Here is a 27,585-nt window from a genome sequence, read left to right as displayed (position 1 = left end):
TTTAAAAAAAAGGGTGATTAAAGGCTGCTCAATCTGTTGGTTTACTGCAGGTCACTTTCAGTTTATAAAGGGCAAGACATTCAATTAAGGTTTTTGGATGGATGTAAAATCCAAAAAATTGGATTACCAAACACAGAACCCAATATAGGCCTTGTAAAAAAAACAAAAAAACTTCAATTGCTTTCTACCAAACATTCACCTCAATACATCAGAGTAGGCAATAATAGAACAACCTTGGTCAAGTTCTCACTGCAAACCCCAGCAATGCAGATTAGAGATAAACTCTTAGATTGGTCACACCTCCCATTAATGCAGGTCTCACTCGTACCCTGGTGTAGAGGATGAATACTAAAAGGGTGACAGATGCTTCTGAAGTAAAGGGATGAACACAAAAGGCAGAGAAATATGATTTAAATGATCTTCAATCATGTTATAAACTGGCATTCAGTACGATCAATGGGTTGATTGGCCTCCTCCTCTACCTGTTAATCTGCATAAACTGATGCGGATTTTTCAGGCCTGATCAAGAGGAGCCAATAACTGTGATGAGCAGTCGAGCTGGGCCCTTGAGATGCACTGCTCACTATTTCTGAAATTAACAAATTTGCCCGAGCAAAACATTACCATATGAGGTTGGACTGAACATATTTTTATGCTGATCTATTCTTTGATAGGTTTACCACTGTGGTGTAATATATAATGCACTCAGCCATCTCCATGGGTTCTGGCCGCCCTGCAGTACCTCACCCAAGAGGCTGTTTTTCATGTACGCAAGGACAGCAAGGGCTGGCAGGCTATTCTACCGTGGAAGGCATCATATCTGAGCACAATTCAGTTCTCAACCAAACATCTAGAGAGCTGGATGGCAATTAGGAGCAGAAACGGCCCAGGAATGCTGAGGCCAAATGTAGTATTCTAAATATTGCTCTGATTAAGATCAACTAAACTCAAACCTATGATCCTTTAGTGTGTATGATTAGGTGCTGCATGGTGCCTTCAGAAGCTATTTGGCAAATCATTTAACTGAAGGGTATGAGAGATGGAAAGTGAATTATTTATTATATTTTTTTAAAAAAGATGGACTGCAAAGGTGTTTTCCAGTCCTTGATATTTCTGTTTGCCCAATAGACCATATTAAGTTTTTATACTCCAGAAATACACAAGACTAGTTAGGTTTAGAAAAACGTCAGAACAATCTGTGAAAACCATCTGGAATTTGAATTTGTAATTCTCACTCTTTTCATGAAATGAAAATAACACTTTAAAGAGCCTTGTTGCCCTGCCTGAAGATGTAAGCAGTCGAAGATGTATAGTAGAACATGATGAGCTGTAGTATTTTATATACAGGATACAAGCCCCTTACATTATTTAGACCGGGGTGGTCCAATCTTTTGGCAGCTGAGGACCGGATTCCCTATTTGAAAAAGGTCCATGGGCCGCATAAGCAATATTTGGTGTTTCCCTTCCAGAAACATAACATTTACATAGCACCTTTTCATGTTGGAAGAACATCTCAAAGCACTTGACACTGTCAGCTGGGCACCCGAGCTGGGAGCCCAGAGGGTTGGAATGTGGAGGGGAAAAGATGACCAAAAGCGTGGTCAAGAATCATATCAAGACTTGCCTTGCAAGAGGGGAGGGAGGATGCGAGTTGGATGAACTCCAGGAATGGAACTCCATAGAGCGGTGGCAAAATGGCGATGGTAGGGCAGATCGGGTGGGGGCACATGAAGCAAGCTGGTATTTGCTCTGCAAAGGGAATGGCCGAGTTGGGAGGTTGCAGAGGTATGGTGAAGGACGTAGAGAAGTTTCTCACTGGGGAAAAGGAAGCTTTCTGCATGGCACATCACTCGGTGTCCATCATCTTTCCCCCTGCGGGGCCAAGGATTCTCTGATCATCTGTCCTGACAGTGAACTACAAGACACTGCTCTCAATTCTCCTCTCTGCTCTCTCTTTTTGTTTCTCTCTCATTCTCTTTCTATCGCTATCCCCTCTCTCTACTCCCCCTCTCTTTCGACACACTCTCACTTCCCCTCTCTCCTCTCACACTCACTCTTCTCTCTCACACACTCTCTTCCTCTTCCTGCACCCAATCACTCCCAACCTCTCCTCTCCCTCTCACACACTCTCTCCCTCTCTCAATTATTCTCTCTCACACACAAACTCTCCATTCCCTCTCACACTATCTCTCAATCACTCTTTCTCTCCCTCCCTGTTTTTTTCAATCTCTCTCTCTCTGCCCCTCTTACCTCTCACTCTCCCCTTCTCCGCCCCCTCTCACACTCTCTCTCCCACTCTTATACACCCTCTCCCAATCTCTCTCTGCTCTCACAATCATTCCCTCTCTCTCCCTCTCTTAATCATTCTCTCTCCCCCCCTCTCTGTCAATCACTCTCTCCCGTCTCTCTCACACCCTCTCCCCTCTCATTCAATCTCTCCCTCCCAATCAGCCTCTCACTATAGGTCACTATCTGCAGCGGCAGGAGCCGGCGGTTACAAAAGACATGGTGGAGAAGGAGACACACTTCCCGTCCTGACAGACTGCAGCAAAGGCTGGTATTATTTTCACTCTCTGTGCTGCATCCTCACAACCGCCTGCTCCTTGCACTGCCATGGGAGAACGTTCACCAGGGAGGGAGGGAGCAGAAGTTGGAATGGTGGAAATGACCTTTGGCCGGATAAAATCACCCCCAGGCTGTCAGTTGGACCGAGCTAATTTAAACCTTTCTTTTGGATGATGTGTCAATGATAAAATTAAAAGCGTAATTTACTGTAAAACGATTTAAGTAAAAACTGCAGAAAGGTAATGCTGCAGTAAATGGCCATTGGTACATCACTGCCAAATTGTGAATAATTATCTTTAGTAAATGACGAAATACCTACCTTAGAGGCTTAATTTTAAGCTATTTATAAATTGGCATATTTAGCATCTACCTCTACAGTGTTCATCAGCACTGTCCCAATCCACTGGCAAAGTCACATCACAACATAATACATTTAACCTCCAATCCCCTCCTTGCCCCCAAATAGTACCTCCAACAGAACAGCTCCAAGCCCAAATGAAAATGTGACTGTTCAGCCTCTAGGAGTGACCTGTTTTCAGTGCGATTCCCAGCCCTACAAAGCATACCTTTACTCCATGACCAATGTCATCCAGGATGGCGTAGTCAATGGGCTTCCTGATGTATCGGACAGGCCTCTCAGGGTTGGACGGGGCTATGATTTTATGAGTCCTCGAGGTGTTTTTGTTGGTTGTCAAGATGCCAATCTCTCTCCTGGCAACTTTCTCCTTGTGAATGTCCACAGTCTGTGAAGAGAGGCGAGATCGATTTAAAGATTTAAACAACAACAACAAAATTACATTTATATAGCGCCTTTCATGTCGGGAGGACGTCCCAAGGCGCTGGACAGACAGAGTTACGGACACGAGCTGAGGGTCGGGATGGGGGAGGGCGGGGGGGGGGCGAAGCAGGGAGATTGAAAGCACGGTCGAAGAGGAGGGTCTTGAGGTGGGTCTTGAAGGTAGCGAGGGAGGGGGCAAGATGGAGGGACTGCAGGATGGAGTTCCAGAGGGTGAGGCAGAGTGGCGGAAGGCCTGCCCGCTGATAGTGGGGCGAGCAAGGCGGGGGAACGTGAAGCAGGCCGGAGTCCGCTGAGCAGAGGAGTGAGCAGGATGGTCGGGGGTTAGGAGGTCGGAGAGGTAGGGTGGAGCAAGACCGTGAAGGGCTTTGAAGGTGAGGACCAGCATCTTGAACTGTATCCTCTGTGTGATAGGAAGCCAGTGGAGTTGGGCAAGGGGTGATATGGTCGCGGAGCCTAGTGCAGGAGAGGACAAGAGCTGAAGAATTCTGGATGATCTACAACCTGTGAAAGGAGGAGTTGGAGGCCAACAAGCAGTGAGTTTGCATAATCAAGCCTCGATGTAATGAAGGGTTTCGGCGGCCTGTGGGGTGAAACAGTGTTGGAGCCGGGCGACGTTGCGGAGGTGGGGGAAGGCAGAGAGGGTCATGCCGCAGATGTGGGGTAGAAAGGATATTGAGGGTCAAACAAGACCCCAAGGTTCCAGACTGGCTTAGCAAGGTTGAGTGTGCAACCATGGATGGTGATGCTGTCAGCGGCGCCTGAGGTGAGGAGGCACTGAACCAATCAGGAAAGCCTCAGTCTTGTTGACGTTCAACTGAAGAAAGTTAGCTCTCATCCAGGACTTGATGTCTGACAGACATTCTGTCAGGACAGCAGTGGTCCTGGTGTCAAGGGTGGAAGCAGAGAGGTAGAGTTGGGTGTCATCCGCATACATGTGGAAGTTGACCCCATGTCTGTGGATGATGTCACCAAGAGGGAGCATATAGATGTTGAAGAGGAGGGGACCAAGGACAGAGCCCTGAGGAACGCCGCACAAGACGGTCCGGGGGCTAGAGAAGAAGCCGTTTGTGGAGATGAAGTACAGGCGATGTGAGAGATATGATCTGAACCAATCAAGGACAACGCCGTGAAGATTGAGGTGAGAGGAGAGGCGGTGGATTAGGATAGAGTGGTCGACGGAAGAGAAGGGTACAGGGAGGGTTTTTTTTAAGGATAGGAATGATGACAGCAGTTTTTAAAGTGGTGGGAACAATACCAGAGGACAGGAAGAGGTTACCAATGTCAGTGAGTAGAGGGGCAAAGGAGGTGGACTGGGAGGTAAGGAGGGCCTCAGTCTTGTTGTTGTTATTGGTGGTGTTGTTGGGGGGTAGGGATAGGGTCGATGGAGCAGGTGGTGGGTTTCATACGGGTTATGGTGGTGATGAGAGAGGAAGGGGAGATGGGTTCAACGGTGTGGAGGGAGGGGTGGGTAGGGCCTGGGGTGGGAGGAGGAGATGGGGAGGGGGTAGCAGTTGCAGTGGCAGAGGCAGCTGAGCGGATTCCCTCGACTTTGGATTCGAGGATGTCCAGCATCGCCTCGCAGTTCGCATTTGAGGTGAGGATGTGTGAAGCGTGAGAAGGTGGACCGAGGAGTAGGTTCATGATGGAGAAGAGGAGCCTGGGGTTGTCCTTAGCCTCCAAGATTGTCTTGGAGTAAAACAACGATTTAGCAGAGGCGAAGGCAGAGAGGTAGGATTTGACATGGTCCAGCCAAATCTGCCGGTGGACAGTTAGGTTTGATTTAAGCCATGTGCGCTCAGCGGAATGCGTCTGGGCTTTAAGGGAGCGGAGGTGGCTGGTGTACCAAGGTGATTTGCATGAGTAGGAGATGGACGGTTAAAGTTGTGAAGTTTAGCAAATACAAAAAGTGAAGGGCAGCTTGCAGATATCCAACACAGAGGGCAACCAGGAGCAAGTTAAAACACCAGGTAAGTACCTAGGAGGAATCTGATTAAATGGTTTAGATCAGGTTAACTGATTGACAAAGGATTCAATTTGAAACAAAGATACCTTAAATTTTCTATCCACTTACACATGCAATCTTTCACCTCTGTGACCCGCTCTGCATATATTGATGGAAACAATGCTGCAAGATTGTTTATAGTCTGATCGCAATATCAAGAACACAGAGACTGGAAGAACACAGGCAAAGCCTCAAACCTCACCAGCTCACCTCAGGAATCGTTCAACTCGACATAGTGCATCAAGCAGCATCAAGGTAACAGGGGCCTTGCTAGCCTTTGTAAATATGATTTTAATCCGCGATACTTACACGATCACAAATATACTGATATTAATTAACTGATCTGCACAATACTATACAGATAATAAATCACATCAATAGAGATGGAATGTTAGTACACACCCAGCGAGGCTGGGTGGGATAACTGGTTAAAATGCTGTCCTTTCACAACTGACTAAAGGCACTGAAGCCTTATGGTGGAACAGGTTCAATCCGGTTGCAAATGGGCACCAGTTGATAGCATAGAATAATCTATACTTTGACACAAATGGCATTAAGGTGACAAGATGTGTAGAAATAGAAATAGAGAATGGAAATGGAGTGCAGTCCCATTATAACACGTCTCTTTACAGCACAAATTCAGTGGACCCCATTCACTGTGGATGCTCGTAACCAATCTGCTCGTTTCCCACATACCTGCCAACTCTCGTACTAAAATGGCGGATCTTCGGGTAATGCGATCTCCACAGACTTCACTGTCTGAATGCTGCACACATTCAATGGAGAAAGTGCCGAAAGATAGAACTGATCTCCCCGAAGTCTGCCATTTTAGCTTCCCATGCTAAAAGATAGCCAGCTTCCAGGATAACAGATCACCACTGATGTCACTTCCTGTTTTTAAGCGCTCTGAGATGCCGTCTGGCGTGGAGGGCGCTATATAAATCCAAGTTGCTGTTTTTTTTTGTACATTTACAGCACAAAGGAAATGTCGACTGCAACTAGATGACCTTGAGTTGGCTTTTCTTTTAGCACAGGAACTCGTCAGAATAAAGGGAAGGGAGCAAGCTGTCCGGCTATGCGCATGTACAATGAAACCAGCTGAATTATAACACAATTTGGGATTTTATGGATCTCAACCATTATGTTAGAATTGGGCTTCACTTTATCATGCTTGTGCAGAGGGCAAAAGCACATTGATGAGGCAGAGAGATTTTGACGTCACATCTAACTTGAAATACGCCAGACCAATCAGTAAATGCTTGTTGGTAGCCTGGGCATCAGAACTGAAAAATTAGCATTCCACAACATCCTGACCTGGATGAAGTTTGATATGAAATGCAATGTCAGAGAGGGCTGCCTCCTGCCAGAAGATTACAATGAAATAAATCTGCAATGTTCCCCAGCCTAACTTCCAGGCCTGAGTGTGCTGAGTAAACTGATGTCAGCCAAGACACAATCTGGATTGCAAGGGGATAAGAGTGGGAAAAGAAACTTTTGACGAGCCAGATTTCAGAATTGTTATGAGTTTATCACTATTTATCACTTGGAAAGTTGTGTGCACAGATAGGACAGGACCCAGTATGGCTGCAACCCACCACCACCATCATTGCAAACAATCTTGCCTGAGTTCACACATTTTACGCCTGATAATAATCCCTCAAAAAAAACAATAATAAATTGGTCACTTCAATCCACGACTGTTTGTGGTACCCTGATGTGCGCAATTGGCTTCCGCATTTCGCCCACAAATATACAGTCAATTCACTTTACAGTCTATTCTGTGAAGCGCTTTGAGACGTCTAAAAGATGTGAAAAGTGCTATATCAAATGCAAGGATTATTATTATTGTTTAAGTACCAAAAGGTAACTTGTACCACTGGAGCCATACCCTTGCCATACCCTACCCTAGCATGTCAGTTGACTACAGGAATAGGGAGAATAATGGATGGAATCCCACCAATAAGTATTTCAATGTACAGGCTCAATTTATAAAACCCTTTACCATTATTTTGTACAAATCCTTTCAACTGTGAACACATTGAAATTGTAAAATGCAAATAGCTGCATCTTGCTTCACTGCCAGTTACTAGCTCATACAGTTATTGATGAAGACAATCAGGAATATCAAAAGCCCATATAAATCAATGAAAACAGGAGGCAATTGTAGGAGAAGGCTGCCCTTTGTGGCATTTTAGCCAACAAGATAGGTTTTAAACCCAAGGATTTTAATCATCAACCTCCTTCTGTGACTGCTCATTACCTATTACTGGGTTATCATCGATTGTTCAAATTTCAGAGAGAATAACCTCAGCTTCCCACACAAGTGAAATCCATGAGAGGGGACATCATGGCTAGCACTAGCTTGTGCAAGGATTTGTGCAAGAATGCAGTTTACGTGGATTTGCACTGAGGACACTGAGAGAACTATGGTACAGCCCACAAAGTGTAAGCTGCAACTGAACCCATAGGGTCGAGGGAAGACATGGCACAAGTAAATGATCCCAATTGCCTGGTTCTTTTTACGTATAGACTGGCACAGTACACATCAATTTGTTTCAGGGAATTACAGTGTGGAAAACACGCACCAACAAATCCCCATTCAGAGAGCACAAAAGGGGAAAAGATAAAATCAAGGCCAATACACCGTGGGTTGCTCGAGGCTGATTACTACTGCTAACCCTCTAAGTTGAGGAGAATGTAACAGAAGGCAAAGTTGAAGGAGGTGGAGGGAACAATAAAACAGAGGAGGGGAATAAATAATTTTGTCATGCCCCTTCCAGTCTCATTCTTTCCTATTTGATCCCTCTCATTTTCCTTCAGATTATTAATCCTTCCTGCAAAGCTAAAAGCGTTCTTATGATGGGGCGAGTGGTTTGCTTGGGGTTAAATGTTTTGCTCGCTTGCCTGCTGATGACTTTTGACCACTCTGGTGAAAGCTTAAAATTAAAATTTGTACTTTTTACAGCTTCATTTGTTTGCATTTCATGAAGAATTATACCTATTGCAATTTTGTTTGGTCAGTTGGGTGTCTGACATGTGCAGAAACCCATCACCATGCTTAATAGTATCCAAACCAAGAAGAAATTTCCATTCATTACATCTACTCATGGAAACCCCAGAGAAGGATTGTTGGAATGGAATTCGCACTCTCTCCCTGGAGGGACGTATCCTGCTTACCTAATTCCGGAAAGTATTAGGCACAGGTTTGCAAGAACCAAGGCTTGGGGACCCCAGAGCTTAAACCCAGTTTGCCATTGATATTGCTGTTTGGCAAGTTTTCCTGCTGCTTGTCCAGCTATGACCACCCTACCCGTTAGGGCTTTGGCTTGCAGTATTAACAAGAGCTGAGTGGGATGACTCCCTGCCCCCAGTTATTGGTCTGCACTTTCAGGTCCTGCCGGAGAGCAAGGATCCGATGAGTCATCAGCAGTATCCTGGAATACTGCAGACCTACCTGGCTCAGGAACTGAACCACCGAGAACGCTAAAGAGGGTTGGCTCAATTCTGACATTCTGTTGCCAAGCATGTTACTTTGGAGACAATTCTGCTCCAAAGAGATCCCACTTACACCCCACCCCAAGGAGGGTAGTCACTAGTTGGTCGTTTGACATCTGCAAGAGGGGAACAACTCTCCCCAGAGCTGGCCATATCTGGAGGATTGTGCATTCGTAGATTTGAGTTGAGTATTATGTCAAGAGAATTAAGAAATAGGCAATAGGTTTAGTTCTTAAGGAAGTGATTGATGTAAGTAAATGAGAGAAGAAAAAGGAAAACACTGATGGCAATTATTTAGGTTGTAAATGCACAAAGAAGCATCATTTTGAGGTCCATTTGCCTTCTTGATCTGGCTTTAAATTGCACTTTCCTGAAATTTACCTCTATGTTGCAGATTTCAGTCATTGAGGGCAATCTGGCATCAGTTAGCAAACAATTCCGGCAGTCATCCCCTATGTAAATGGAAACACGGCTACGTATGCTAATCGACCAAACATTTTCAAATTCTCATTGATTGGATCCCACGATAGCTGCTCAGACTGCACTTGAATTTTTCTTTGATGAGATATTTCCCCTGATAATGTAAAGCACATGCTACATTGCCATTTCATTCTGAAGAGGTTTATCTTCTGAGGAGCTGCTTAAGCTCCAGTAGTTTGAGAAGAACCAACAGCCAAGAGTAGCGCCTACTCCTTCACAAATCCAACTGCAACAGATCAAAGACCTCCCATCGGAAGGAAAATCCTTGATGGTCGCAAGCAGTGCCTTTTGTAATTGGTTGGAGTCATAGCTCTTCAGTAAACAAGCATGTGTTCTCGGAGAAAATAGCTTACAGTACTGACATAAGGGAGTCTCTTAACAGAGGATTTTAATCTACACAGCACTTCTTTAAAGCATTAGTGTGCTGGCTCAGGCCTAGGTATCAAACACATTAGCCAATATGACTTTCTGTAATTTTATTCTGCCTTTTCTTTGTGAATCAATGTAACTGCATGCTCGGGTTAAAATACCTGTAATGGTGTGCAGAATGGATGTATTAATAGGCAAACAATGCTCTCCAGTTACTCGTATACTCCAGAATAGAAGGAATTTCATATTAAAAAATCCTTTCATATGATTTGTGTCTCGTGTCAAAATGTCTCCAAGTACTTCAGAGTTTTCCATATAGATAAGTGACTGTGTTTGTTGCCAATTTCACACAGCCATGTTCCACAAACAGCCATGAGGCATATGGACTTTTTAAAACAAAATCTGGGGGACTGTTGGCCAGGACCCCTAGAAAAACTCCCTTCCCGGTTTGAAAAATGCCCTGGGATCTTCTATGTCCACCTGAACAGATAGGCAGGACCTAATCTTAACCACCTGTTCAAAGTTATCTGACAAAGATTACTTTCCCAATGCTACAATGAAGCATCAGCCTGTTAAACAATATCAAATAATCCGCAACTTTACTTTAAGGGCAATTCTTGACATCTCTGTACATTAGGGGTGGGGTGATGCTGTGTATGATGTTTAGTATACTTAGACTCTGAAAATCCTATGAATCCTGCATATGATCAATATGCGCTAAATTTACAAAGTCCCTGAGCATCTGCCAAGCGCATCATCATAAAACACCTTCATATTAAAGGTTTAACGGCCATTCAATCTCAATGCAGATGCCTGCAACAATGGAAGCATTTCCTTTTATCCCACTTCCAGTTTAGATCCATGACAGATAACCAGCAAATGACCTCCCACCTTCCAAGCACTCTCAGTAAGGTCAGAAAGTCACTAAATTGTGACAACCAAAGAACGTAGACGTTCCTGTGCCAGCACTCCAATGTCACGCACAGCAGCCACCAGCTACTGCTTCTCCCCAGACAACTTCTTCATATTTGTCACCATGACATCCATTTCCGAATTTGAAAAGAGCATCAGAATCTTCATGAAATAAGTTTCTTTTTAAAAAAAAATCATTTTTTTCATGTTGCAAGCCCGAGGGCTCATGACAAACAAGAAGCACGGAGCGTTCGCTGAACGCTATTTAAAGTCAAGAGCATTGCATGCCAATGTCAATTCTGCTCCAAGCTTACCAATCAATCCATCACTGTGCCCCCATTCCCCATCTAAAAAGGGGCTTCAGTTAAACAAGATTCCACACAACTTGATCCGAGTTTTGGGTATTCCAGTTAATCAGAATTCTATGCAACATTTGCTGTTAAAAAGCGTGCCCTTGGGTGGAATCCATCACAGTCCAGCACCTTGGGACGTCCTCCCATTGTGAAAGGGGCTAGATAAATGCAATTTGCTGTTGCTGAGATTCGTATGCAGTGCAAATAGGTTGTGCTGCCTGTGAGGAGGACATTTAGAGTGGAGAAGCAGCCACTTCTGCCTCTGAGCAACTAGAGATAAGACATTAGACACAATAGGTTTCAAAATTCAAAAGAACCGCGTTTACCCCACCTGTCACATGCTGGGCCAGGTAGGTGTTATTCAAGTCTCAAGATGAAAGATCTACTTGCCTCCACACTGCATGTAGCAAAGAAAAGCTAAGGTCAAGTACAGCTTGGGACAAGCTACTCGAACTAGGAGATGTTATCAGGATGGAATATTTGGAGCTTTTGAGTTTTTTTTAAAACTTAAGTAGAGCTGCCCATTTGTACTGATCAGCTGCAGAAGAAATGATTCAAGATGCTCTCATTTTTCCATTTAGATTCCTTACGACAGTCATTTCAGTGCTATTGTCTGAAATAAAAGCTCCAAAAAGGAGACCTGCCCACACATTATTAAGATTATTTTTCAGCTGCTTCCATTTCAGCAGGGCAGGGAGAAACTGCTGGGTGTGAGGGATGGGACCAACATAGGCAGGGCGTGTTCACATCAATGCCAACTTGAGACAGAGACTGAAGTAGGTCACAATGATTTGGCACCAAATGCAAGAGAACCTTGCACCTGGTCAAATTCATTTCAAACTTTTTGTGTAGACATTTTTACTTTCATTGACGCTGTTCTGACGTACAAAATTGAGTATTCACACCAGCATTAATCACCTCCTTTCCCGAGCACTAAATTCTGGTAATTTAATCTTTACCTTCTCTGCTGCCAAATTACAATGTCCATTGGTACCAAACAATCCTTGGGCCCTATCAGCAGTCGCTCAGTGTTATTTTCAGAGCGTTCAGTGTTGAGTCATCCTCAGAAAGGTTCACAGTTCAGAAGGATAGCTGAAAAGCTTGACATTTCAATAACATAGATTAGATATTAGATAGCAATTTAGACTGTCGGCTGCACTCACAATCCACACCACACCATCCATTACGTACACTTTGCCAACAAATGGACATTACTTCATTCAATTAAATCATTTCACTGAAGAGTCTGTCACGCTTTTTTTTAAATTCAAATGTTTATTAAATGATATTCATGGAACAAACTCAAAACCAATCAAACAGAGCATTCATCCACAGGCACAACCCTGAAAAGACTTGTACAAGAGGATGATTTACTCATGCTTCAGGTCACGGTCCAGCCACTGCTTAAACATCTTATATACCTGGACCCTTATTGTTTTATATTCAGGATTATGTCAAAAGGAGATTCCTCATGGAATTTGAGTCACTTTCTATCTCAAAGTAACACAACTGGTTTGACATTTGCTTCTGGAATCTGATCACGAACGGTAAATTCAGCCCCAATCCCATTTCCCCTGGAAAATTATCTTCTTTCACCTTTTAAACAATAAAACTAAATCAGGAAAATATCCTGAAAAGAATATGGCTTTCATTACATCTGGGCTTGACTATCTAACTTCCTGCTCGACAAACAACCCAACTCCCCCCTCCAAAAGCTGCTGATTATTCAAAACTCTGCAGCTCATGTCCTCTCCCACACTAAGCTATATGAGCCGATCACCCCCATCCTCGACTGGCTTCAGTGGCTTCCCATCACGCAGATGATCAAGTTCAAGATCCTCATCCTCACCTTTAAAGCCCTCCACCGTCTTGTTCCTCCCTACCTCTGCAACCTACTAAAACTTTAAAACTTCACCCTATCCACTCGGCAGCCACTAGCCTGCTCCATATCACCCGCTCTGCCCGCCCCACAAAATGACAGTCAGGATTTCAGCCCCATCCTTTGGAACTCCATCCCAGAGTCCCTCCACCTCCCCTCCTTCAAAGCCCATCTCAAAACCTTCACCTTTGACCATGCCTTTGGTCATCTACCCACCCCCACTGCACTCCACTCCTCTTAATTCCAACCCCTAACTCGGATACAAAGCCTTCACTGTCCAGAGCTTTGGGATGTCCTCCTGACGTGAAAGGCACCAAATAAACACAATTTGTTGTTGCTAAAAGTCCCCAACGTTTCTTCTTCACACAAGAATTTCAAACACTCCCAAACTGTTACTTGTCTGACCCTGGACCTTGTGAATTGTTGTTTAAAAAAATATTGTTAACCCAAGTTGCCATTCATTCCTCACTTCTTGATCAACACATGCTTGGGTTCAAATCTACAAATAAAACCATTTTTAAAAGAGATGACTGAACCAGTATCAGAGGATACAACCAGTGATCAGTGTGATGAACGTGCAACATGAAAGAAATTGGATTGAATCAGTTCATATAAACAGTAAGTTGCAGAATATTGGATATGAAGAAAAGACAAGGAAGTTGAATTCAGTGCCATGATCTAATAAAATGGCAAAAGAGATTTGATGGACTGTTACAGTCTGGAATGCACTGCCTGAAACGGCGGTGGAAGCAGATTCAACAACAGGGAATTAGATAGGTACTTGAAAAGGAAACATTTGTCAGCATGTGGGGAAAGAGCGGGATAGTGGAACTAATTGGGTAGCTCTTCCAAAGAGCTGGAACAGGCACAATGGGCCGAATAGCCTCCTTCTGTGCTGTAATTCAGCATCTATGGCCTCACACTCTTAAATTGTTGTCCCATAATCCCTCCTCTTCACTGGTTAAACTCCACTGCACATTCTGAGGTCTCCAAACCTCGGAACTTACTACATTTGGGAATTAGGTAAACAGAACTCGTCCCTCTAGGCAGTATGTTCACTCCATTCCACCCAAAGGAAAATTTCCTTGCCTAGGTGGCATGCACGTGTGAAACTCAATCTGGTTTGGATGCTCTTAAACATAGTGATGGGTTTTCGTAAATGTGTTATACTCTGCTGATCAAACAAGGAAAATGTCTATTGTGTATCAATTGAAAAATACACAGAGGTGTTTCATTTTGTAAGATAATTGATTTTTACTGCATTAATGTTGGACATAAAATATATCAGACCAGGTAGTACACAAACAAAGAAATATCAGTGGGACAACAGGAAAACTGAGCCAATTTATTCACACATGTGGAGTGATTTTTTTTGGCTCCAGGTGAGAGATGAAGTGCCCAAAAATACATTATAAGCATGTTATTTTTCCAAGAAAAATACACCAGACCATTCCAAAGATGCAATGAATATATTGATTCCTCACATCTCCAGCTGTCAATAAGCCTGAACAATGCCAATCCACATGTCTATATTTATTTTATTGAGCATTGAGCATTGAAAAATTAATAGCCACAGTTAAAGAGAGAGACAGAGAGAGACACACACACACACACAAGGAGAGAACAAGACAAGCATATAAGACATGGAAAACGACAAGCGCAGCAGAAAAGAGTGGGAGGAATGAAACCCAAATCACACATAGTCCTCATAGACTGGGCTTAAAGTTCATTCCAGCATGACAAAAATTGAATTATTTGAGTGTGAAATAACCTTGAAACACTGACAAAATAAACCTCGATTGTATACTCTTCCTAATCATATCAGCACTGACCTGAATTATAAACCATTCAGCTAGTCTCCGTAGAAAGCCTCAATAACAAAGGTATTACATTTTTAAAAATTTAGCAGGTGAAATGCATTTTATTCTGCAACTGCTTTTGGGTATGTGGGGGAAAGGGAGAAGTCTGTTTTCGAAATCCTGAGGCAAAAAGTTTGTAAGCCAATACAATGCAAAATTACATCTGTTTAGCGCCTTTGTGTTGGGAGGACATCCCAAGGCACTGGACAGTCAGCGCTTTGGACCAGAGCGGAGGTGGGATCAGGGAGGTAAACAAAGGCACGGTTGAAGAGGAAGATCTTGAGACATGCCTTGAGCGTGGCAAAGGGAATGTGGGATGGAGCTCCAAAGGGTGAGGCAGAGAGTCCGAAGGCTCGACCGCCGATGGTGGGAAGGGCCAAGCAGGACATGAAGCAAGCCGGAGCCTGCTGAGTGGAGGGAGCAAACAGGTTGATAAGGAGTTAACAGGTCACAGAGATAAGAAGGGGAAAGACCATGGAGAGCCTTGAAGGCTAGGATGAGGATTTTGAACTCTATCCTCTGAGGGATGGGGAGCCAGTGGAGCCAGGCGAGGGTGGGGTTGATGGGATCACAGAGCCTGGTGCGGGAGAGGACACAGATGCAGAGTTCTGGATGATCTGCAGCTTGTGGAGGGAAAAGTTGGGAAGGCCGACAAACTGGGAGTTGGCATAGTCGAGCCCAGATGTCATGAACATGTGAATGAGGGTTTTGACCACCTGAGTGAGAGGTCAGGCAATGGCAGAGCCGGGCGATGTTGCGGAGGTGGGGGAAGGCAGAGTGGGTCATGGCATAGATGTGGGGAAAAAGGAGGGTCAAACAAGGTTCCTAGGTTCCATAATGGCCCAGTGACATGGAGTATACATCCATGGATGGTGATGCTGCCAGTGCCTGAGGTGAGGAGGCGCTGAGGGGAGCTAATCAGGAGAGCCTCAGTTTTGTTGGAAGTTCAACTGTAGAAAGTTGGCTCTCATCCAGGTCTTGATGTCTGACAGACATTCTGTCAGGATAGCAGTGGTCTTAAGAGTCAAGGGAGATGCAGAGGCAGATAGAGTTGGGTGTCATCCGCATACATGTGGAAGTTAATCCCATGTCTGCAGATAATGTCACCAAGAGGGAACAAGTACAAGTTGAAGAGGAGAGGACCAAGGACATAGCCCTGAGGAATATCGCACAAAACGGTGTGGATGCTGGAGACAATGAGATGAACACGCTTGCTGACAGCACTAGAGTGAAAGATAATACAATAAAGCCAGATACTCTGGTGTGTTTGTATTTGTCTTAACCAAATTTATAACTAAGAAAAAAAATTGCCAAATTGGTATGAAGATGAGAAAAATATTTCAAATCTAAACTCAAAAAAATCCTTTTATGGTTCTCCAGGAACCAAAACCACATCTGCAAATTTAAAAGGACAATGCAGTACCCGGTTATCTTTTCGCTGACACAGATCTATGTCATGAAGAAGCTACGTTGTGGCTAATTTTAGAGCAAAGGGCTTGAACGGCAACCAGAGCAGAACAACAGGATATATTTTGCCACCTGCCTGTTTTCTCCCTCCAAATTATGAGACCACAACAAGCATAAACAAGGCTTATGGTCAGGATTATTTTCCTGTAGCATTAACACTGTATTAAATTATAACATTTGAATATTGAATATTTTAACTTATTACTAAATATTTTAACTGTTATTACTAAACTAAGCCAAGGAAGTGTGAAAATCAGTCCCTTCAAAAATTTAATCTGTTCTTGTCATTGTCTCCATCCTCTCCCATCCTTAAAGTATTTCCATTTGTGCGTACAATGTTTGGCACTGAGCAGTTTTAATAACATTCTTGGAATAACAGCTCTTCACATCATTAAAATGTCTCAAAGCCCATCAGAGGATAGACTGTAAAGTGCAATGCCTGCACTGTGCAGGCAAATGTTTTAAAAGTCAAGATTGAAAATCCACTCTTCTTGAACAGGCCAAGTACTGAATGTTGTCAAGAGCAACACAGTGGGAGTTTGGCACCAAATGCTGCCAATACAATGTCATAAGGAACAAAATCTGTCTAATAAGTAACATTATCCCAGATGTATCACTGTGATGAGTCTTCCGCCTCACCCAGCTTGCGGTATTATCAGGCAACAATGTAAAACTGCATTCCACATTGTCAAAACATTTGCGATAATCCTGGAACTCATTCTTTCCTCCCTCAGTGCCTAAAATCTGACGTTTTACTTCTGGTCTCGTCAGTTGCTGCTGAAAACTAACTTAAGAGACAGAGAGAGAAAGCCCTTACTTACAGTCACCTTCACACTTTTGTCCAAAGAAGGGGTGGAAAAAAGGCCAAGAACCTGAATGGGAATCTTGCCATTGGATTTCATTTGGATGCAGTGACTGCATTGGCTGGGCATCCTTCTCCTGGGGCCACAGTGGTCATTATCAACACAAGGAGAAACTTGTGAAGTCCTGTAGCCCTCCGGAGCTACGTTTGCTGGTCAATACCTAGCATATTCGTGCAAAATGAATTGATGTTCCTATTGAATTTCAACCTGATCTGGGGTTAGCAAGACCAAGAGCGGGGGAGAAGATTTGAACAGTCAGTATGTGCCGACAACCTGAACATACTTTCATTCTCCCCTCACTGGTGCTTCCTTCCCCTGCAAAATTCATGAGATGACAGCACAAAGATAGTATAGCTCACCTTTCCAAGAATATAAATAACTTACATTATAAGTGAATTACAAAAAATATTGATTTTTGTGAAGAAGACAAGCTCAAAATCACAAAATATTTGATTCTTAAAGCATCCATGTCAAAGATAGTGGGAAACTCTGAAGGAGCAGCGAAATGAATCCCGTACTCCTTAAATTATTTATTTCAGCAGAATCCTATTCATTTCCAGTATTCACTGTTTTTTTCCGTACAATGGAATCAGCCATTATTGTTGACAAGAAATCACCAACCTCCTTTCCCAGCGATCAGGGCATGATGCTTGTTGCTGCTGTCTTATAAACCCCAATTCAGGAGCTCTCTATGTTTTAGGTTTCTTTTCCCTGCATCCAACTGTTATTACACAGATGAACTCCTGTGTTATCAGACGTAAACACCTGTCTGCTGAGAGTGCTTAAGTAAAAAGCCTTGTGCCGAGATTTATACCTACTTGAGAATTGCAGCTTGCAACTCATAACTGATCTGAAGACAATAGGCCAGTTCCTGGAATCCACTAATGGCTCAGTGTGCAAATGTTCACAGGTATGGTTCACAGTCCTTCAAGCCAGGACGATTACAGGGTTTATAGGCTAGCGGGAAGGCAATACACATCAGTTTGACTCCTGTCCAGTTTTCACTGCTGAAAACCACACACACTAACATTCAATGTACAGCCTGTCTCCTTCAATTCATTCTCACTTTAGTATTTAATAAGAAATTTCTGGGGAATTTTCTTTAAACGACAATGCCATAATAATAATCCTTGCATTTGATATAGCGCTTTTCACATCTTCTCAACGTTTCAAAGCGCTTCACAGAATAAACTGTAAAGTGAATTGACTGTATATTTGTGGGCGAAATGTGACAGCCAATTGAACACAGCAGTGTCCCATAAACAGCCGTGAATTGAAGTGACCAATTTATTATTGTTTTTTTTTCCTGAGGGATCATTATTAGGCGTGTGGAGTAAGGAAACTTGCCCAAGGTTTTGCCCTGTTGGGAATCGAACCCAGGTCTCTCGCTTGAGAGGTGAATGCTCTAGCTACTAAGCTACAGGACTCCACTCGAAGCTACATCCTATCATAGTGCTACTTTGCAGAGTTCTGAATCATTTATAATAATGATAACCCTTGCCTTTGCCATTTGCATTGTTGATCACACTGTTGAGACATCTCAAAGTGCTTCACAGAATATATTGTCAAGTGGATTGACTATGTTTTAATATTCCAGAACAGGAATAGTTATGGTGGAAATGCACCACCCATTATATAAATAAAAAGAAAAACTTTCAATAAAATTAAGTGAATCACATATTTAGAAACTGGCAATCTAGAGCAGAGCTTCACAGAATATACTGTAAATTGAATTGACTGTATATTTTGTGAGCGAAATGCGGTAGCCAATAGTGCCCTGCAGTCACACAACCAGTCGCGGATTGAGTGACCAAATTATTTTTATTTTTAAATTTTTGAAGGGATTATTACCCCCCTGAAAAGCGATCCTCCAATCGACTAGCAATCGGGTTCCTACTTACTCCTAGGTAAACAGAGGAGTAAGGAAACTTGCCTTACGTTTTGCCCTGCCCGGAAACAGGTCCTCTCACTTGCGAGGTGAGCGCTCTAACTAACAAGCCACAGGACATTGTGGGGACCACAGGCCAACACTGTCCTTGAGAGGTGAGTCTTTGACCCAGTTATATGGCTAGAGTCATAGGCTCCCCTTCATTTCCAAAGGAGTCTTGCCCACAGAGAAGATTCCTCCAAGGCCCCTACTCAGATCTCACATCAAGTCCACTGAAGACCTCACATTCAAGGCTCTGTCGCTGTACTCCTGGCAGAGCTCGGGCATCCGTCCTTCCAAGCCGACTGAAACGTGTTCCAGGTGGATATACACTAATGCAATGGGGGAAACTTCCGTGTTTCAGCTCTGCGTGCACAATACATTATTTCAAATGGAAATTTCAGGTCAGAATTAGCTTATTGAAGTGCTCTTTTTTCTTGGGTTCACAGTATTCAATCTAATTGACAAATACCAACAACTCAGGCTGTCATCTGCTTTTCATCCAAACTTTAAAAGGGCATTTAAAATGATCAAACCACCGCAGTTCACTCGGTGCCAGTTCTAGAGGAAGCATGGATAGAGACCATCAATGAAGTCTCTGAAGTAATTGTAGCCCTATGGGATTTTATGTTAATCGTATTTAATTACACTGAACTAATAATGACCATTGATGACTTCTTGTCAAGCATACAATTCTGCTCAGTGAGACATTCAAGAAAGTGTCAATTATTGAACCAGTTCATAAATGGACTGGTGACACCAGCAGAGCAGAACTTGCTTCTTGTGGCGTCCACAGCAGTTCCTTCAGGGGGCAAAAATAAAGCCATTCCAGTTTTTCCCCTTTGCTGTAATAATAATAATAATAACAATAATCCTTGCATTTGATATAGCGCTTTTCACGTCGGGAGGACGTCCCAAAGCGCTTCACAGAACACACTGTAAAGTGAATTGACTGTATATTTGTGGGCGAACGCGGCAGCCAATTGCGCACAGCAATGTCCCACAAACAGTCGTAGATTAAAAATGACCAATTTATTATTGTTTTTGGTTTTGGAGGGATTATTATTAGGCGTGTGGAATAAGGAAACTTGCCCAAGGTTTCGCCCTGCCTGGAATTGAACTCAGGTCTCTCACTTGCAAAGCGAGTGCTCTAACCACTGAGCTACAGGACTCCACTGTCATATGTTAGCCAACCTATAAATCATTTGCCTTTTATTAGCCTATAAATCAGACGGGTTCTGCGCTTGGAGTAGAATCTAGGTCTAAGGCATCATCTTGTGCAGATGCCCTAGGACTTTTGATGCATACATTTCCATTTGAGATGATCATTATTAAGTAATACAGTCACACAATTTAAAACATAGGATTTCTATATGATTCTTTTATGTGTCTGAAAGGGACAAACTAAAATATTGCATATGCAGCCTACGGACATTTCTCAAATGTGGCATCCGGCCCTCAACACCCAAAAGGTTAGACCATCCGGCCCTAGGTTACTGAAAGTGGAAGAGGGAATTAGCCAGTGTTGGTAATCACTATCCAGTGACTTCTCCCAGGAGTGTGAATTGCTTACAAACAAATTATGGCTATTTGGGCAATGTAACCAAAAGCACTCTATGCCTGTGGAACCGGACCTACGAAAGAAGGGAAATTACTTCAGTAGAGGAGAAAAAAAGCAAGAAAAATATTATAGCAACTACAACCTTCAGTAATTACATCATGATCTTTTGATAAAACAAGAGATACATTATTTGATGAATTCAGACTTTGTCCCACAAACCCTTTAGTGTCAGCCTGGTTGAGTTGGTAACACTCTCACCTCTGAGTCAGAAGGTTGTGGGTTCAAATCCCACATCAGGACTTTGAATCATAAATTGAACCTCCAATGCGGTGCTATAGGGATTTGCATTGTCAGGAGTACTGCCCTGCGGATGAGACATTAAATAAACTGAGATCCCTTCTGCCTGTTCAGGTGGACATTAAAGATTCTATAGCACCAGTCAAAAAGAGAAAGGAGTTTCTCTTGGCCAACAATCCCCCCAAATAAAATTGGTCACTCACTCCATTGCTGTTTGTGGGACATTGCTAGATGCAAAATGGCTGCAGAGTTTCGCCCACAAAATACACAGGAAGTCTACTTTACAGTACTCGTCTCGAAGGCATGATAAGGTGCAATATCAAATGCAAGCATTATTATTATTCTCCTCCTTCCATCCCCAGTGGGAAAAGTTCTATTTTCAACATCTAACTGTTGAGTTCAAACTAAAGAAGAAAAATACACAACAGCTAAGACTGCAGAAAACACAACTTTCCTGAGCTGGTCTCATTGTGCATGCATCAGACATAACAGTATCCTGCACTGGCACAGAGAATAAACTGCCCAGAGCAAGAAGTTGTTGCAGTAGGATTCACAGCTCACTTTGTATTTGCGTGAAATGCCGGATTCTCAGTATCTGTAAAGGAAAAGCAGAATGAAGAAATGGACTGGAGATTTCTGCCAATAACATGGGAAAAGAAAGAGACTTCAGTCTGACAGCTGAGACAGACCCAATATTTCCACCAACCTTAAAATGTCACGCCCTTAGGGAAGATCTGGAACATTTCAAACGGCGCAAAACACAGACACATGGTTCTTTCATCTTTGAATAATAGGCAAAAAGGAAGAGAACACATGAAACCAGCAGGAAATCTGCATTCTACACATTCCAAGTGATGGATTTCAGTAAAGGAACTTTTCCCCTTTTAATGAACCAGCTGCAGCTGAGATTAGTCAGGGGACCTGCTTCAAATGTTAGTGCAGTTGCCCCTGGGACCCACAAGGTCTGGTTCAGGGTGACTGGTCTTCTTGTGCTCTCTTTGTTGTCCTGCAGAGAAGCCCTTGGGCTGTGCTTAGTATCATCTTTCCCCAGACAGCATTGTTGGGATCAGGAGTTGTAATTCACTTTCTATCTGCAGCAGAAATGTTCACCAGGAAAGTCCAGAAAGCTTCAACACTCTAAACTCATTCCAGTCTCACTGGAAACAATTTTCAAATCTATGATTTTAAAAGAGAAATTAGTTTGAACAATTCAATAAAAACCTAAACAGGTTTTGCTGCTTTCGACACTGTTGACCAGTCTATCTTCATCCACCGCCTCTCCTCTCACCTCAACTTCCATGGCGCTGTGCTTGACTGGTTCAGATCGTACCTCTCACACCGCCTGCGCTTCAACTCCTCAAACGGCTTCTTCTCTAGCCCCCGGACAGTCTTGTGCGGCGTTCCTCAGGGCTCTGTCCTTGGTCCCCTCCTCTTCAATATCTATATGCTCCCTCTGGGTGACATCATCCACAGACATGGGATCAACTTCCACATGTATGCGGATGACACCCAACTCTACCTCTCTGCCTCCACCCTTGACACCAGGACCAACTGCTGTCCTGACAGAATGTCTGTCGCACATCAAGTCCTGGATGAGAGCTAACTTTCTTCAGTTGAACATCAACAAGACCGAGGCTCTCCTGATTGGCTCCCGTCAGCTCCTCCTCACCTCAGGTGCTGACAGCATCATCATCAATGGTTGCACACTCCACCTTGTTAAGCCTCTCCGGAACCTTGGGGTCTTTTTTGACCCTCAACTATCCTTTCTACCTCACATCTGTGCTATGACGCGCTCTGCCTTCCCCCACCTCCGCTACATCACCCAGCTCCGCCACTGTCTCTCACCACAGGCCGCCGAAACCATCATACATGCCTTCATTACATCAAGGCTCGACTATGCAAACTCATTGCTCGTCGGCCTCCTCAGCTCCTCCCTCCATAGGCTGTAGATCATCCAGAACTCTCAGCCCGTGTCCTCTCCCGCACGAGGCTCTGCGACCCTATCACCCCCATCCTTGCCCAACTCCACTGGCTTCCCATCACACAGAGGATACAGTTGAAGATCCTGGTCCTCACCTTCAAAGCTCTCCTCAGTCTTGCTCCCCCCCTATATTATTATTATTATCTCTCCGACCTCCTAACCCCCTACCATCCTGTTCGCTCCCTCCGCGGGTTCTGGCCTGCTTCACATCCCCCACTATTGGCAGGCGGGCCTTCCGCCACTCTGCACCCACTCTCTGGAATTCCATCCCGCAGTCCCTCTATCTTGCCCCTCCCTTGCCATCTTCAAGACCCACTTCAAGACCCTCCTCTTCGACGGTGCTTTTGTTCTCCCTGCTTCCCTCCCTGCCCTCCACCCTCCCCGAGCTCGGGTCCGTAAGTCTGTCCAGTGCCTTGGGACGTCCTCCCGACGTGAAAAGCGCTATACAAATGGAATTTGGTGGTGGTGATTGTTGAAAACTGTCAAAAATTCAGCAAGGAGCAGCATTGCTCATTTAGACCAGCCCAAAACCAAACCGGATTGAGTCTAAAGTGCATGCCATTGAAAAGATTTCCTAATGTGTGGATGAATTTCTAAACCATCATATAATAATGATTGCTTCCTGACCATGTTCAATGCCTTATACACCAAACACTTAAGGTGTCTCTCATTCAACAGCCCCAAACCAAACAGGTTAAGGTGTCTCTCATTCATAGTTCAGCACCAAACAGTCTCTTCTCATTCATAGCCCAGCAAAGCAAGAGTTCTTATATGTGGCAAAAAACAAAGCCAGTAGCTTTGTTCAAACAGGATACAGCTGCAGGACTTGGAAAAGAAATGATGTGTAAAATAAGAATGATTGGAGAAAAACGGATGGAAAGGAAGTAAGATCCTTCTCTGCTTATTAGCTCAAGATTCCCTCGTATTCAGAATCATTGGATGCTCGGAACTGAGCAATTCTAACAGCAGCTTTCTGCCAACTATATCATCCCATTACTGGGGAACCACGCACTTACGGTAATGGAAAAAGAGTGAACATCACAGGAATGGGCTACCTTGCAGTTCCACTGAATAGGGCACTCAAAGCTGAGAGGTAACCCTGAAAGGGTTCACAAAGTTCGCCCTTTTTAATCTAGTAAAAATAATAAACCCTACCTTGACAACAGGTTCACAACAGATTTCATTCTTTTGTTCAGACTGAAATGTCCTCGTTGCACAAAAATAGAAATTTACCATTTGACACTCTCACTCAGACCATAGTGAAGACCAGTAAATTTACGCATCTTCGCTATGGCCCGAGTGAGAATGTCAAACAATAACAACAACTTGGATTTATGTAGCGCCCTCCACGCCGGACGGCGTCTCAGATCGCTTTACAGTTTCAGATCCTGGGACTGAGCCAGGGGGAGAGGTGGTGGAAGGTGACCAAAGGCGCGGCCGAAAAGAAAGGTCTTTAGCAGAGACCTGAAAATGGGAAGGGAGGGAGCGAGATGAAGGGAGTGAGGAAGGCAGTTCCAGAGCCTCGGGGCATAGTGGCTCGGGGGACAACGGAGTTGGTATGCTGAAAAAATGGGATGAGGCAACCCCAAACACTTTTAATCAATGCTGTGGAAAGTGCAGCCAGCAGACGTGTATTGTTACAGGGTGGAAACAGGCTGTTTGGCTCAACTAGTCCGTGACAGACTTCATACTCCACAAGCTGCTACCCATACACAGGCACCCATACCCAACAGATCAATGCCCTTAGCAACCTCAGGCACTGAAGAATTAGAAATATGAGAAAGAACATTTTAGCTGGAAAGGGAGTAATACCCTATATCAGGAAGGCAGAGGAAATAACCCCGTCGATATCCAGTCCAACAATGAACGTTAAAGGAACAGCTTGGACCAATGAGCTTGAAAGTGCATCCAATAGCCAAGAAACTATGTTTCATTAGCAAGCTCCAGTGAAGTGAGCACAAATGCATGACTGAAACAGGCACCTGATGGTCGTAAGTTAACATTAGGTCAAACGTGCAGAACAAAGAAAAGATTCCCAACCCAGATCAGGAACAACACGGACAAATGGGGACTTCGTAATCAATCGTGCAAGGCCCCTATGGCTGAAACTAACTAAATATACAAATGCCCAATATTGTAAGAATCCATTTCTCCAGGACAGCATCTACAATCCTTATGACAAGGGACTTCTCCTTTGCAATGGTCAACAGATAGCCTATTCTAATTACATGCTGCAACCAAATTGCTCAAAAACAGCTGCCAATACTTCACACGGCAACACAACTGGTTATCACATCTTGGAGTGATTTTCCTTCTATAAGGGATAGTGGAGTCCTGTAGCTCAGTGGTTAGAGCACTCGCTTTGCAAGCGAGAGACCTGGATTTGATTCCCAGCAGGGTGAAACCTTGGGCAAGTTTCCTTACTCCACACGCTTGATAATAATCCCTCAAGAAAAAAAATAATAAATTGGTCATTTCAATCCACGACTGTTTGTGGGACACTGCTTTGCGCAATTGGCTGCCGCATTTTGCCCACAAATATACAGTCAATTCACTTTACAGTCTATTCTGTGAAGCGCTTTGAGACATCTAGAAGACGTGAAAAGCGCTATGTCAAAAGCAAGGATTATTATTATATTTAATGGCCACAAATTGTAATGGAGCAAGTGTTCAGGCTGGATTCAAATAAGATCTGCGTACAAAGCAAAGTTGTCAGAATATCACAATTTATTATAGTGTGAAATTATGGTCCTCATTTCTCACCAATTTTATCCATTTCTCCTGAAGTGAGCGCTCCTTTAAGCGCTCTGAGATGCTACCCGTGTGAAGAAAGCTGTATAAATACAAGTTGTTGTTGCACTTATTTTCCTTTTTACAGGGATGCTCCTCCATAGAAGTCACCTCAAGCCATGGCAATTATTCATGGGTGAACCTAGTCAATGAGTGTTTAGCGCACACACACACCAAATGTTCCCTGTGCTCTTTTCTGGTCCTGTACGCAAGGTGACGGCAGCAATTACCACCAAGAACTGGAGCTAACTTTCCCCTCCTTGATCAAGGTACCAACTGCAGAGCCCCGACAGGCACCCCAGGTAAGATCAATTAAATCAGCATGCAATGGGATCCCACTTGGGACCTTCAGGACTTAGCTACTTGACAGTCAAAGTCTGTGACCCATTTGGGAAACAAATTTCTGCTTTTTAAAGCGTAAAATCTAGATAACAGAGTATCTCCTGACATAGGAACATGGGAATGTACAGGATTTGAAAAAAACATTGAGATTTATTTGACTTGACCCAAGCAACAGTAACACTGGAGCTGAGCCCCTTGTGGAAGATTCAGAGAGGAATACTGCCAAGTATGTTATTCTTGGACTGAAGAGCAGATTGCAATGAAAAGGTCAAACGACATCTGTTATTCAAAGAACTGACTTATCGAGTTTCCAAAGAGGTCCAAGAATGCGGAGGAAATACCTAGATCAATCCCATCCTGGAAAGCAGAATAATGAAAGATTTTGGAAGGCCTTCATTAGTTAATATGGCTGACAGAAGGGGCAAGGAATAATCTTATACTGTTTGTCAATCTGAGGTAAAATTATGTGTTGTATATCAAAACATCTATTTTCCAGTGGGCTCAGCACTGAATGAGAGATCGCAGAAAAGTTGACTCTGAAGATGAATATTATACTCTCTAAGAAATATTCATAAGGATTAGAAGCCATGAAAGGGAGAGTAACCCTGTCTCCCAGTAAATTTACCTATTTAGGGCTCATTTTTCATAAAATCTCAGACTGACTGGCTCAGCACTCATACCTCTGAATCAGAAATTTGTGGATTGAAGCTCCATGTCAGGACTTTGAGCTTGCAGTTTAAACTGACACTCCAATGCAATGCTGCGGGAGGCTGCATTGTCAGAAATGCCATCCTTCAGATGAGATATTAAACTGAGGACTCGTCTCCCTGTTCAAGGTGTTGAAAATCTTGTTGCATTATTTGAAAAAGAGAAGGGAGTTTTCTATGTCAGTAGCTGATTGTTTCACAAGTACTTTGGTTTGTAAACCTTGGATCTACTTATCCTGGAGAACCCAGGTTTTGAAACTCTTCAGGGATGGTTCTGTCGAATTTGTACACTATTCTGCAATCATCTTTAGATTTCTAATCTCAAAAGACTGAGACTGAAGGTGGGTTTGTAATCTTTGTCATTTTGATTGAGTATTGAAAAATATCAGTGCACTAGCTTTTTCTCATTAGTTCAAGGGCTTCCAAGTCTGTGGTACGTCTTCCCTCTCACTCTTCATTTCCTTACACAATCTACAGGCTTTTAGAAAACAAAATCAACAAGGCTCTCAACTTTTGGTATCTTCCCGCTCTTTTCAACCATGGTTGTATCCTGAATTTAAAGCCACAATCCTTCCCGAGGTTCTCACTGGTTTAAAGGAAAAAACACAAACATTCCTAGTCAAATATAACCTGTTCTGATTTAGCGGACTGGTTGACTAATGACCTTCAAGGACAGAAACACCTTGCTAAGATAACTTGATTGATTAAGATACCTTTCCTCTCTTAAACTTTGGCTATTTGTGGAATACTGCTGCGTGCAGACTGGCTGTCACATTCACCCTCAAGTATAGTCATTGCACATTAAATCCTGTGAAATGCTTAAAACATTTCAACAAAGTGATATCAAATGCAAGGATTACTTTTTTCAAAAATTACATTCCTCTGACAATATGAACTGCTCTGGACTACATAGGTATTTGTTGTTTGAAACCTCTCC

At 43.5% G+C, this 27,585-nt stretch overlaps 1 protein-coding gene across 9 annotated transcripts in view; it reads right to left on the bottom strand.

Moving 5' to 3' along the window:
* Window positions 1-27,585, bottom strand: part of LOC103176836 (abl interactor 2) — a 102,035-nt gene that overhangs the window by 21,008 nt on the left and 53,442 nt on the right. For all 9 annotated transcript variants that reach the window (XM_007890619.2, XM_007890622.2, XM_007890623.2 and 6 more), the window contains exon 3: window positions 3,132-3,308. In XM_007890619.2, the coding sequence (XP_007888810.1) occupies window positions 3,132-3,308 (177 nt within the window). The remainder of the gene's footprint in view (window positions 1-3,131; window positions 3,309-27,585) is intronic.

The sequence above is a fragment of the Callorhinchus milii genome, unplaced genomic scaffold (assembly GCF_018977255.1).
Source record: "Callorhinchus milii isolate IMCB2004 unplaced genomic scaffold, IMCB_Cmil_1.0 Scaffold6, whole genome shotgun sequence".
NCBI classification, from domain to species: domain Eukaryota; kingdom Metazoa; phylum Chordata; class Chondrichthyes; order Chimaeriformes; family Callorhinchidae; genus Callorhinchus; species Callorhinchus milii.
The sequence above is the reverse complement of the archived record's forward strand: the minus strand, read 5'-3'. Positions and strand labels throughout refer to the sequence as shown.